The sequence below is a fragment of the Syngnathus acus genome, chromosome 17, assembly GCF_901709675.1.
Source record: "Syngnathus acus chromosome 17, fSynAcu1.2, whole genome shotgun sequence".
Taxonomy (NCBI): Eukaryota; Metazoa; Chordata; class Actinopteri; order Syngnathiformes; family Syngnathidae; genus Syngnathus; species Syngnathus acus.
This window is the reverse complement of record NC_051102.1, coordinates 10,200,302-10,211,620: the sequence shown is the minus strand read 5'-3', so window position 1 is coordinate 10,211,620 and position 11,319 is coordinate 10,200,302. Positions and strand designations below refer to the sequence as shown.

General features: G+C 45.5%; 2 protein-coding genes across 5 annotated transcripts; one reads left to right on the top strand and one right to left on the bottom strand.

Annotated features, from left to right (window-relative positions):
* The first annotated feature begins 577 nt into the window (after nucleotides 1–577).
* nadkb (NAD kinase b) lies at nucleotides 578–7,572 on the top strand. Of its 2 annotated transcripts, XM_037275556.1 has the most exons (12): nucleotides 578–773; nucleotides 1,735–2,034; nucleotides 2,118–2,201; nucleotides 3,020–3,149; nucleotides 3,618–3,726; nucleotides 3,915–4,000; nucleotides 4,080–4,182; nucleotides 4,284–4,444; nucleotides 5,411–5,510; nucleotides 5,590–5,747; nucleotides 5,834–5,916; nucleotides 6,212–7,572. In XM_037275556.1, exons 2-12 carry the CDS (start codon nucleotides 1,736–1,738, stop codon nucleotides 6,369–6,371), a joined length of 1,473 nt encoding a protein of 490 aa, XP_037131451.1. In that variant the 5' UTR covers nucleotides 578–773; nucleotide 1,735; the 3' UTR covers nucleotides 6,372–7,572. The 2 variants fall into 2 exon arrangements, with proteins under 2 accessions (XP_037131451.1, XP_037131452.1); XM_037275557.1 differs by lacking the exons at nucleotides 578–773; nucleotides 1,735–2,034; nucleotides 2,118–2,201 and adding an exon at nucleotides 2,769–2,874.
* sec62 (SEC62 homolog, preprotein translocation factor) lies at nucleotides 7,027–11,200 on the bottom strand. 3 transcript variants are annotated; one of them, XM_037275561.1, is made up of 9 exons: nucleotides 11,091–11,200; nucleotides 10,192–10,300; nucleotides 9,910–10,015; nucleotides 9,738–9,807; nucleotides 9,570–9,683; nucleotides 9,284–9,370; nucleotides 9,142–9,202; nucleotides 8,951–9,070; nucleotides 7,027–8,882 (listed from the first exon to the last, which is right to left on the bottom strand). In XM_037275561.1, the coding sequence occupies exons 1-9, from the start codon at nucleotides 11,124–11,126 to the stop codon at nucleotides 8,389–8,391; spliced, it is 1,197 nt and encodes a 398-aa protein (XP_037131456.1). In that variant the 5' UTR covers nucleotides 11,127–11,200; the 3' UTR covers nucleotides 7,027–8,388. The 3 variants fall into 3 exon arrangements, with proteins under 3 accessions (XP_037131456.1, XP_037131455.1, XP_037131454.1); XM_037275560.1 differs by having other exon boundaries at nucleotides 9,284–9,376; nucleotides 9,720–9,807; nucleotides 11,091–11,175; XM_037275559.1 differs by having other exon boundaries at nucleotides 9,570–9,807; nucleotides 11,091–11,175.
* Between the last annotated feature and the right edge of the window lie 119 nt (nucleotides 11,201–11,319).

The following is an 11,319-nucleotide window of genomic DNA, read 5'->3' as shown; positions in this document are numbered from 1 at the left end:
GAAGCGACAAGAGGACAACTGAGGCATATGGCCCACAGGGTGCAGGTTACACACAGCAAAGTGTTCAATGGACCCCTGGGGGTGCCATCTGGGGGCTAAAGCAGCCCCCCCTCAAACACAGACAGACAGACGCACGCACGCACGCGCACACACACACACAAAGCATCCAGCCAAAGTCCAACAATGGGAAGTGTTTGCTCAAGAGTGTCTGGATTAGACAGGAGAGCACAAGTACACTGTGTTCTCTTTGGATACACAAGGCCGCAAACTTTGTGCATAATATTATGTACGTACAGTATTTTATACTGTATTTTAATGTCTGCTACTTTTTTTCTGTAGTACTGCAGACTAGTGTTGTTATCTTTCAATTCTAAACAATTCCTCCCAACTAACCTAATCTATGCTTTATAGTAAAACAACGTTTTTGAATGATTTTTTTATGATTAGATTGCAGTGGTACATTTGTTTCAATAATGTAGTGTACTTTGAACACTCCGGGCGTAATTCTCTAACCACCACAAGGCCGACCGTGGCGCTGTTGCACTGCAGGCACAAAGTCCTGCTTAAATACGTGCACCAGAGTGAGACAGTTGTCGGTCACGCGGTGTTCATGCTAATGATACTTGTGATGTTTTGACGCCGGTGTGAGTGAGCGACAAGAACACACATTTCCCGTTCCGCTTAAAACGCGGCTCTGCTCCGAGTCCCGACGACGTCGTTCCGTTCTCGACATCCACCATGAGCCTCCGTTGCTTTTCATTGTCGTAATTACGGTACGTATTAAACGACGGCTAGCTAGCGGCAGCTATCAACAAACGAGTCGAGGCAATATATGTGTATTTCGACGGCGTTTTCGGACAGCTCCAGGAGAAATGTTAACTTGTAGGGCTTAAAATTGAGCTAGCTATTTAAATTAGTAGGTTGTTTGTTGGACAACGACTTAGCGCTGCCGCTATACTAAAATTTGGGCTAACAAGAGCAATAAGATCATGGAGAACTGTAAAAGATGTATACATTTGTCATTTCTGTTGTTAATAGTTTAAGGTAGCACCAATAAGGTAAGAGTGACTGTGTTTCAAATCGTTTTTTGTGTCATTGTTTTAACACAACCACGGTGGAAGGCGCATGTTGATGGCGTCATTTGTAACCCATTTGTAGTTCATTTTTAAATATCTAATATTTTGCTAATTTAATATTATTATTACTATTTATATTGCTGGTGTTTATTTTTCTATTATTTTTAGGCTTTGAAAAAGAAAACTCATCAATTATCCATCCGTTTTATTAACCACTTACCTTCACGAGGGTAGCGGGCGTGCTGAAGCCGAATAAAATTATTAATTATTTTTAGATTAAAAGAAATCCTGCCAATAATCCAGATCCCTTCAGTCAAATTTTCAAATAGTTATTGTCAATGTTATTGTGATTATTAATAAAATCGTAGTTTTATTTTAAGATTTTATTAGTAAATCCCACAACAAACTGACGTTATGATGAAATAATATTGTTGATGGGAGTGGTAGTATTAGTGTAGGTATTATAATGATGAATATTTTCTATCCTGCATATAACCCTGATTTAATTATGAAGTACTGTTGTTATCCTGTATTTCTTATTATTCAGTGTCATTATTGTTTCCCCACTCCTATTGTGATGGAAACAAGTAAAAACGTTTTTTTTTTTTATATGAGACGTGTACATGTCCTTTGACGTTTTGCTTTTGCCATGGCGCAGCATGGAGAACTCCGAGGGCGGCACGTCGTCGGAGGCCGACGGTGACACGCCGCAAACGTCATCTTGCCCGAACCGAGCATCCGACCCGGCGCGGCCTTCATCTTCCGAGCAGCGTGAGGCCAGGAGACTGCGTGAAGCCAAGCAGCAGCAGCATCAACAAGAACGGCGGCGGCGGCGACGGCGGGGGGAGGGACAGGAACAGCTGCTCCGAGAGACTGCGCGCCGGAGGTTGCCGGGCCAACGCGAGCACTCGGAGGCGTGCGGCTCAGTGAGCGACGCAGCGGAAAGTTCGCCTAAGAGGTTTGCTCGGGCCAAATGCCAGCTGGTCGCTCATGCCACTGGCACGGGTGGGTTAACTTGACTTCTTGCTTCTCCCTCCGCAGGAGAGCTCACTTCCTTCATGGACCCTATCCAGCCACTCACTTTGGACCCAAAGCCTGCATTCTTCCCAACCCCACTTCAGTCATGTAAGCGACTGCGTGTTTGTGCACTGAACAAATAAAAAGACCTTTGAATGTAGTTAATTTGAGGAGGTACAATACATAGGTTGCAAAAGTACGCTGTTGTCATTTCCCTGTCTGCGCCTCACTTATGTAATGCTTGTAAAACCAACGTACAGGAAATATTTTCGGTATGTTGTTGTAACGCATGGCAATTATGGAAACTATGTTGTGTGCTTTAAAGCAATTTAATTACATGTATGTTTGGAGTATTTTACTCAATTTATTTACTCCATTTTGTTCTGTAAATATAATTACATTTTTAAAAAATGTGCTCGCCTCAAAATGGAATTGTAGAGTATCTATCCATCTGTCTTTTTATCTGTCCATGTGAATATTGTTGAACTTTTTTTTCCTGGCAGCACAATGTGCACATACATATGCCTGTGTGTGTGTGTGGACATTGACACTAAAAGCCTTGTGTAACCCTGTGAGATAAGATTTTTTTTTAAAAAAACAAACATGGAATGGCGTGATTGGTCATTTTAACTAAATATGGGAACGGCTTACAGAGCAACCAACTACAGATGCTTGCCCACCTCAGGTCAGTTTTGTGTGTTCCCCTCGAAGTGCGTGTCCGATTTTTTTTTTTTAACACGATGCCGGTGAGCCATCATGCTAAGGGGGAGCGAGAAAAAAGGTAGAAGAAAATAGGAAAAGGCGCCTTTATGGTAGTTTGTTGTGGTTTCCTACCCAAAGTATCCTAGAATGTTGAACTTCCAATAGCTGAGAAATCTTTTGTCATGACGGCACTAATGACAAATGTGTGGATTTGTGTGTCTCAGGCACATCCAAGACCCTTCAAGCCAGCGTCTCACCTGGAATAAACCTCCCGTCAACGTCCTGGTCATCAGGAAGATTCGAGACGAGACCCTGGCGGAGCCTTTCAAAGAGTTGTGTCGCTTTCTAGTGGAGGTATGCCCAGCAGCAAAGCAACAAGCCCTTTGTTTGCATTTGTACAAGGACAGAGACATTTCCAGCTCAGTACAAAAATGTGGAGGATCTAAATCAAAGGCCTTAAGTCGTTCCATACCAGCTCTCTCGAGGCGAGTCCTAATAAATCCCACAGGGGAACAGGAACTTGAAACTGGCCAAATTCAAACAAGTCAGACGGATTTAAATGCCCAGCAACAAGCCATTCGTTCCATTCTTTGTCATCAATCCACATTCATTGTGATACATTAGCGCTGGAGTAAACCTGCCAAGTGTGATTCTGTAGGTGTAGTATGGACAGGCACATTGCAGCTGAGATTAATGCAGTGTCCATCCTTGCACCAAATTGAGCCAACAGCTCATCAAAGCGGAAGTGGCAGTCATCCAGAACTTGGTGAAATTCACCAAGGTTGTGGCTTGTGTGTCTGTGTGTGTTTGCGTGCAAATTAGGAGAAGCAAATGATGGTGTACGTGGAGCGGCGCGTGGCCGACGACGGGACACTGTCCAAGGACGAAAACTTTGGCTCCATCCGAAACCAGCTGTGCACGTTTAGAGAGGGTGAGTGAGTTAGTCTCTACCATCGTCTGTTATTTCTGTGACGTATTCCTTTTTAGCTGATAAATCGTCGTTTTGCTCACTGTCATTTTGATATGCAATTCTCACATGACTTCACCTCTCATGAACTTGGCATTCCAACGAGGGGGGGAGACTTTTTCTATACAGTGTGATTTTGTGACCCACTTCAGGCTACGACGACATCTCGGACTGCATCGATCTGATCATCTGCCTGGGCGGGGACGGCACGCTGCTCTACGCCTCTTCTCTCTTCCAGGTACATACACATGCCTCTTTAGCGTCACGTTAGCATTAGCATCTATGGCTCGCTCGAACCCGAAGTTTCTTCATCCCAGGGCAGCGTTCCCCCGGTGATGGCGTTCCACCTGGGCTCCCTGGGCTTCCTGACGCCCTTTAAGTTTGAATCGTACAAGACCGAAGTGGACAAAGTCTTTGAAGGTAGGCTACTCGACGGACACTTCATTAGGGACACCCACAAAGTCCAACGCTAACCAGACGGCACCAAAGTTCATTCACAAGCCACTAGCTGATGTGTTCAGGTAACGCGGCTATCACCTTGCGGAGTCGGCTGAAGGTGAAAGTGGTGAAGGACATGTTCCTACCGCAGCTGCAGCAGCGGGAACAGGAACAGGAAGTCAACGGGCTCGTTCCTCACCGTTACACCAACAGCGAAGCGGGCAAGGTCACCCTGCAGCTTCAGGTGAGCTCATCCTGTCTTTCTCACTCAGTGAAAACGATATATTGGCACCTTGAAATATGAGTGACTTGATTGTTTTTCAAGATACAGGTCATTAGGTTTTTTTTTTTTTTTTTGCTTTGACTTGTTAGTGCAGACTTGAGCTATGAGTGTAATATGGTGGCAAATAGTGAACTATTCTTCCAAAAGCGACTTCAAGCTGTTTTTTGCCACTCCCCCTTGAAACTGACTCAAACTAAACCTAAAATGGAGAATTACACCCTTTGGATTTAAAGCAAGCACGAGACTTTGCCTTGCTGTCTGCTCCCTTTTTGCTAATGCTACATAACGTCCTTGTTCCGGAGCTTTCATTATTTCATCATTTTTTCCAGCTGTGTAAAGGTGCACAATGTAAAAGAGTGCGTCCTCTCGTTCCGTTCCCTTTTCATCCCCTCCGACTTTGTTGTTGGTTTTTCTTCCTGCCTGGCGCGCATAGGCAGGCTTGTTGCCATGGCAACAGTCATAATAAAGCTGGCGGGCGGAGGACACGGAGGAAGGCGAACGCGATGCCGTGTGCTTATGTTGAGCTCGGTTGCCGCGGAGATGGTGGCGTCAACAGCGTAGTCGACGCCAAATGGATGCTTATTGGAGTCTGCTGACATACGCACGCACACAGCTCCAGTGGATCATTTCCCCCCTCCTGCTCCCCCCTACTCTTCCCTGATGTCATGATAGACTGAAAGCGCTTATTGATGATTCTCCCGTCAGCGCCTCAGTCCAACCTTCTCTCGGGGGTGCGCTTGGCATCTGACGTCAGCGCACCTATCAGATATCGTGAGTGTCTGACGCGTGGGATGCCGCATGAGCAACATCCGGGTGGCTAGTGAGCTGGAGCCAAGCCCAGCCGACTTTGGAGCCCGGGGGAAAGAATTAAATGAGTCGCCGTATTTCAAGAAGCAAGTCTGTCATGACCAATGTTTGCATGCGCAGGTTCTGAACGAGGTGGTGGTGGACCGCGGGCCTTCGTCCTACCTGTCCAATGTGGACTTATACCTGGACGGGCGTCTCATCACCTCCGTGCAAGGCGACGGTAAAAACCCACGCCCGCCATTTTGTTCCAGTCTCAACATCTCCAGTGAGCGTTAACTGTGACTTGTGTCCTCCACCAGGCGTGATCGTCTCTACGCCAACGGGCAGCACGGCGTATGCGGCGGCGGCGGGGGCGTCCATGATCCACCCCAACGTGCCGGCCATCATGGTGACGCCCATCTGCCCACACTCGCTCTCCTTCAGACCCATTGTGGTGCCCGCCGGAGTGGAGCTCATGGTGGAAAACAATAACTTGATTTATAAATGTGTATGTGTGGTTATTATATTTTCTATATCATCCTTTTTGTTTTTCCTCCTCCCAAGATTACCTTATCTCCTGACGCCAGGAATACAGCCTGGGTGTCGTTCGATGGCCGGAAGAGACAAGAGATCCAGCATGGCGACTGGTACGCCCACTGGATATGGAAAATAGTAATCGATTCAAGGATTGTTGGAGTTGATTGATGAGTTGCTTCTTGAAGGCTTTTGGTTCGCTCTCAACTGGTTTGCTCTCTGAAAAAGACTTGACTGAGGAAGCGAAGATAGTCTCACACGGAAACACAATTTCTTTAAGGTGTACACATCTGAAAATATTTTTGTTTTGACAGTTAAGAAAGTCATGGTAAAATGCTGACCGATGAGCAGTCTAATACAATCTTTCCACGTACTAAAGTGTGTGTGTGTGTGTGTGTGTATCCGTAGCATCAAGATCACAACGTCATGCTTCCCCGTGCCATCCATCTGCTGCCACGACCTGGTGTACGACTGGTTCGAGAGCCTGGCGCAGTGTCTGCACTGGAACGTGCGCAAGCAGCAGACGCGCCTCACTGAGGCGTCTGACACGTCGGACACGGAGAACTGACCCTGTCCCACACCACGCACGCCTTCCTCTACTCACCCACACCCCCCATGTCATTGCAGATCCTGAGCCAGCTGCCGCATCTGTGACGGTAATCACCCCCCATTGCGTCCTCTTTTTTACATTCCACACTGTGTTGAATTCAGAGAAAAATCAGTGTATATATTTGTACAAATTATATTATAGTTCCTAGTTATTTCATATCGTATTTATATATTTTCAGAGTCACACACCACCAAATAGAGCAATAGAGCAGTGTTTCCCCAATATTTCTCGAGCCATCGGAAATATTTTCCTGGGAATACGCTTGACGCCAGTGATATGCAAAACAGGATTGATGAATTAAACCTAACAACACAGATTCCACTAGATGGCGCTAAACTAACACTTCAGTTGCAGCTAATAGCCCATATGCTCAGCTTCAGCGAATACTTAAGAATTGGGTCCCCCCAAAAACATGGACATTTGAATTAGTTTATCGTGACAAATGGCTCTGAAGATTCCGAACCCAAGCTTAGGGACTCAGCACATCAAACGTTAGCTGGCAGCCCAAATTGGCGGTTAAAAATAAAGCAACAAAATAAAGATGGAACACATACCAGTGCTTTCTATGTTTTTATTGCAATAAGATATATCCAGACATCCATTTTTTTTTTTTATTAAATTATCCTCCAATATTGCATGAGAATCAAATGTGAACAACTGTCGGCGGTCAGAGGACACAAGAGAGAGCATTGACATCCACAACTTTCCACTCGCCCGCTGTAATGTGCGATAAGTCATTTTTATGTCATATATAGACCATATTGTACAAGAGCAAGTGGAGGGAGACAAAAGATGACTACATGAAATGGGAAATAGTAAAAAAGAATAGTGAGTGAAATAAATTAAAAGGGCAGGACGAAAAAGCAGCCGATGGGGACATTTCTACTGTTACGTTGACAGTCATATAAAAACTAAATAAACACAGTGGCAGGGAGAGGAATATTTATATATCTATATATATATATTTAAAACCTCCTAATGGAGAAGACGCAAAGAGGCAGTTACATGGACTGCAAACACGGTATGCATAATTATAGCTCATAGATCCAAATACTACCAAGGAGTGGGAGAGACACACCGAATAACTAAATAATGACACCGTTACTTTGTCTCTGAGAATTTTTTTTTTCCAGGAAACGAAAGATGCTTAAACCTAATCCTAATTGTGGTTTACATTTGTTTTGTGTGTCCCTACTGCTCCTTGATCAAATCTAAATGATACATTTCAGAATGTGATCCTCGTCAACACTTTCACACTGTGCTCTCGTTTGTGAACTACACTCATTGCGTTGTTTGGCACCTTCTATTTTGAACCTTGACTTGAACTTTGAAACTAGACTGCGATCTTGTTGACCAAGCGTGCGTGCACCAAAAAATAAAAATCAAGTTCACCTTGGCGAAATTCTGAGTGCCTTTTTAAGTTCCTTTAAAAACTAAGTTTGGTCCCTCTCCATCACATTGGGATGCGGGCTGCGATGACACCAAAAAAGGCGGTACAAATGTGTGAATGTTTCGCGTTCTTTTTTTTTTTAGGGGTGACATCAAATTTCCCGGGGAATTTAAGATGGGGAATTTTGGAAATGGTGTATTCCAAACGGTTAACTTCATGAAAATTGAGCAGAACTAAATGGAATGAATGGAAAGCTATCACATTCAAGCGTATATTTAAATTGCTCTGTCATAAGCAGACATCTACAACTGATAGCTCTCCTTGCCCACATGCGAGGGCATTACCTTAGTTTAATTGCACCATCTCCCCCCTAACTATATTTAAAGTTTCCTAATAGGAGCCAAACATCAATTTGATAAATTCCCGGTTTATTCCCATTAATTCTTGTGAAACGTTTCCTATTTGGAAAATCCACAAAGTTTTGAAACCCGAAAGTGAAATTGACGCAGGAAAGGATGGCAGATGAGCTCGCGTGGGGGCAAGAAGTCAGTCGAGGGTGATGGGATCTTTTTTTTTTTTGTTAGTTTATGATTGAGCCGCTTCCACTTGAGTCTCTTTGCCCTCTTCTTTCTCTTTGTCTTCCTCGTCTTCGTCTTCTTCCGTGTGCTGGTCCAGTTCCTCCCTGGTGATCATCTCAAAGTCGTTGCCGTTGCTGTGTTGCGATCCTTCCTCTTCCTTGCGCTCGCTGTCTGTGTCCGAGTGTCGCTCTTCCTCCTCCTCTTGCTCCTCGCCGCTTTTACGCTCCTTGTCATCGTCTTCGTCGTCCTCCTCCTCATCGTCGTCCTTCTTCTCGCTGTCTGACTTGTTGTCGTCACTGTCTGACTTGCGGGCCTGGCTTGCGTCGCCGTCCTTGTTGTCTTTGGACTTCTTGCTGGCGCCTCGCGGTCCTTTGTACTCGTGCGTGTAGAGCGGGCGGAAGGAGTCGATGAAACCAACGTCGGCCGTCAGGTTGGGTAGGAACCAGAAGTGGTGACGCCCGCCGGTCAGCAGCCAGATGAGCAGGAACAGTATGCAGCGAGCTGGGAGAACAATGGAACCGTCCTTAGATTTGTAATTTGGGAAATGAGGGCGAGGCGAGCGTTCTTACCGACGGCGAGGAACAGAATGCTGGCCACGAAGCATCCGGCGGCCACGCTCAAATAGTAGACCCCCACGCGCATCTCCGCGGGCCATAGCGGGAAGAGCGTAGCGGCGATCACGGCAATCACTGACAACATGTTAAAAGGTTCATGACAACATTTAGTAGGTAGAAGAGACAAGCATGCAGCGCCAACTGACCCAAGATCAGCCCCATGGCGAATGTCTTGAAGGGGACAGGGTCATAAATCCACACGTACACCTGAAGAGGAGGGAATTTTTTTTTTGTGAAGGCTGATTGTTACTTTTAATTTAAAAAAAAAATAAAACGGTCGCTTTTGACCTCGTTTCCGTCGAGGAAGAGCTGGTCCTCGTGCAGCTCCAGTTTGAACTTCTTCTTCACCTCCTTCTTCTTCTTGGGGCTTTCGTCCTGCAACCAATATTAACACGGACATCAGTTGCTCCAGCTTTTCTACAAAAGAAACTGTGCCTAGTTCCGTTTGTAACTCGAGGGTATAAATATTCGTGACAGGCTTACTGCAATGCGATCGTTCCTTGCGAGTTATTCATGACAACGCTCACCGTGAAGAATAGAAAAAAACAAAGATGAGAAAAGCCATCAAACGTACGCTTTTGTCCTTCTTGGCTTCGCCAGAGTCTGCCACCTCCTTCTTCTTGTCTTTGTCCTTCTTCCCCTTTTTGTCTTCTTCCTTACCACTGTCACCCTTGGACTTCTTCTCCTTCTTGGGCTCCTTCTCCTTCTTGGGCTCCTTCTCAGCCTTGGGCTCCTTCTCAGCCTTGGGCTCCTTCTCAGCCTTTTTCTTCATCACTTTGAGCGCTCGCTGGAAGAACTGCTTCTTGAGGAGTCTGCGTAGGACACGCAACTCAGCAGTTTTGTCAAAATTCTACACTCCAAACTGTGCGGCCATCGTGCATGTGGTGCGGCTAGTGGCGCACGGGTGAGGGTACCTGTTGCAGTAGTCGGCCACTGAGTCTCTGGTGGTGAAGACCGCTTCCTCGCCCTTCTTGGCTTTGGCCCACTTGGAGTCCAGTAAGCAGTCCACCGCCTTGGATGCTGGTCGACGGATGAGAGTTCAAACAAAAAAAAAGTTTTTTTTCTTTCTAAAAGTAGTTTTGGATTGGCCATATCCTGTGAAAACTGATCAGTCATTGCTTTTATTATGGCCTTCCTTCGATTGGATGGAAATAGCAACTCTGTGTGCTGTTGCTGTGGTTTCGAGGACCACTTACCGGTGAAGTAGTCCACTCGCTGGCCCATCATGTTGGTGGACTTGGTGGGACAGTTGAAGCGCATGTACTTGGCCACCGCCTTCTCCTCCTTGGTAGGCTTGCTCACCTCCTACACGCACAACAATGTGGGGTGGTAAAATTTGGTTCATTCATGTATACAGTGTCCACACTAACTCAAACACTATGCAGTTTCGCTGGTCCTTTTACATGTTACATTTATCGTGTCTTGATAGTCTGATGTCTCACACTGTTTGAGATTGAGTTACTTAGTGACAAGTTGTAAAGACTGGGTTCAAATCCTGCTAGTCGTGTGACAACTTATGTGGTAAAAAATATGACATGTATATCTTATTTGCTGGTGCCGCTCTTGGAGATAAACAACCAAAATATTCGCACTAGCTGTGGCTTCTACACACTGTTACTAATGGGCTCTTGAATTGACCATTTGCTGTAATAGATCTTTTTTTAAATCTCTATAGGGTGTATTTTCTCAGAAATAGTCCAAAATATATCCAGCGATTGGACTAAACGACCAGGCAAGTGCCACATGTTACCTTACGTTATGTAAACACGTCGCTCATTCGGTTCGAGCTGACGCCACCGAACATCCCAAATCGGCGCAGTAAGACACGGCAGACAATAAGAGAGTCTAAATGGATGAAATATATATTATTATGAGTGGGTAAATTTGCGTTTAAGCGAGGAGACTGCGTTTCAGGTAACATTTCTGCCGACTCCAATGTAGTTGAAACGCAAGCTAACTTAGCTACATTAGCATCAGTTAGTTTTGCCAAGCCAGCAACAAAGGATCCTCAAGCGGTCTCGCGAGTGGAAGAGATGCGGCAGTTGAGCCACCGGCAGAGGTTCAACAACCGTAGAATGGCGAAGAAAAATCACACCTGGATACGTTTCTTATGTCTCCTGCGCTCCGCCATGATCTTACACAGCTCAGCTTCTGTCGACCCAGATCGCGCCTCAAGTATCGCGAGACTACGAACGCGAACGCTAAGGATCGTGCATTGTGAGTACTAGTGGTGTGTTTTGCGTGTGCCAAAATTACATATTACGTTTGAAATGTTAGACTTGAATCAAATGAATGGTAATATAAATACATCGAAAAGGGATTTT

What these genes read in the sequence shown, in the direction of transcription:
- nadkb (XM_037275556.1), top strand. Translation starts at nt 1,736, where the DNA reads ATGGAGAACTCCGAGGGCGGCACGTCGTCGGAGGCCGACGGTGACACG. An exon ending in CCCAACCCCACTTCAGTCAT is followed by an intron (nt 2,202 to 3,019) that starts GTAAGCGACTGC and finishes TGTGTGTCTCAG; the next exon opens with GCACATCCAAGACCCTTCAA. An exon ending in ACGCCTCTTCTCTCTTCCAG is followed by an intron (nt 4,001 to 4,079) that starts GTACATACACAT and finishes TCTTCATCCCAG; the next exon opens with GGCAGCGTTCCCCCGGTGAT.
- sec62 (XM_037275559.1), bottom strand. Translation starts at nt 11,126, where the DNA reads ATGGCGGAGCGCAGGAGACATAAGAAACGTATCCAG. An exon ending in GCGAGTGGACTACTTCACCG is followed by an intron (nt 10,016 to 10,191) that starts GTAAGTGGTCCT and finishes TCCGTCGACCAG; the next exon opens with CATCCAAGGCGGTGGACTGC. An exon ending in CATTCTGTTCCTCGCCGTCG is followed by an intron (nt 8,883 to 8,950) that starts GTAAGAACGCTC and finishes TTGTTCTCCCAG; the next exon opens with CTCGCTGCATACTGTTCCTG.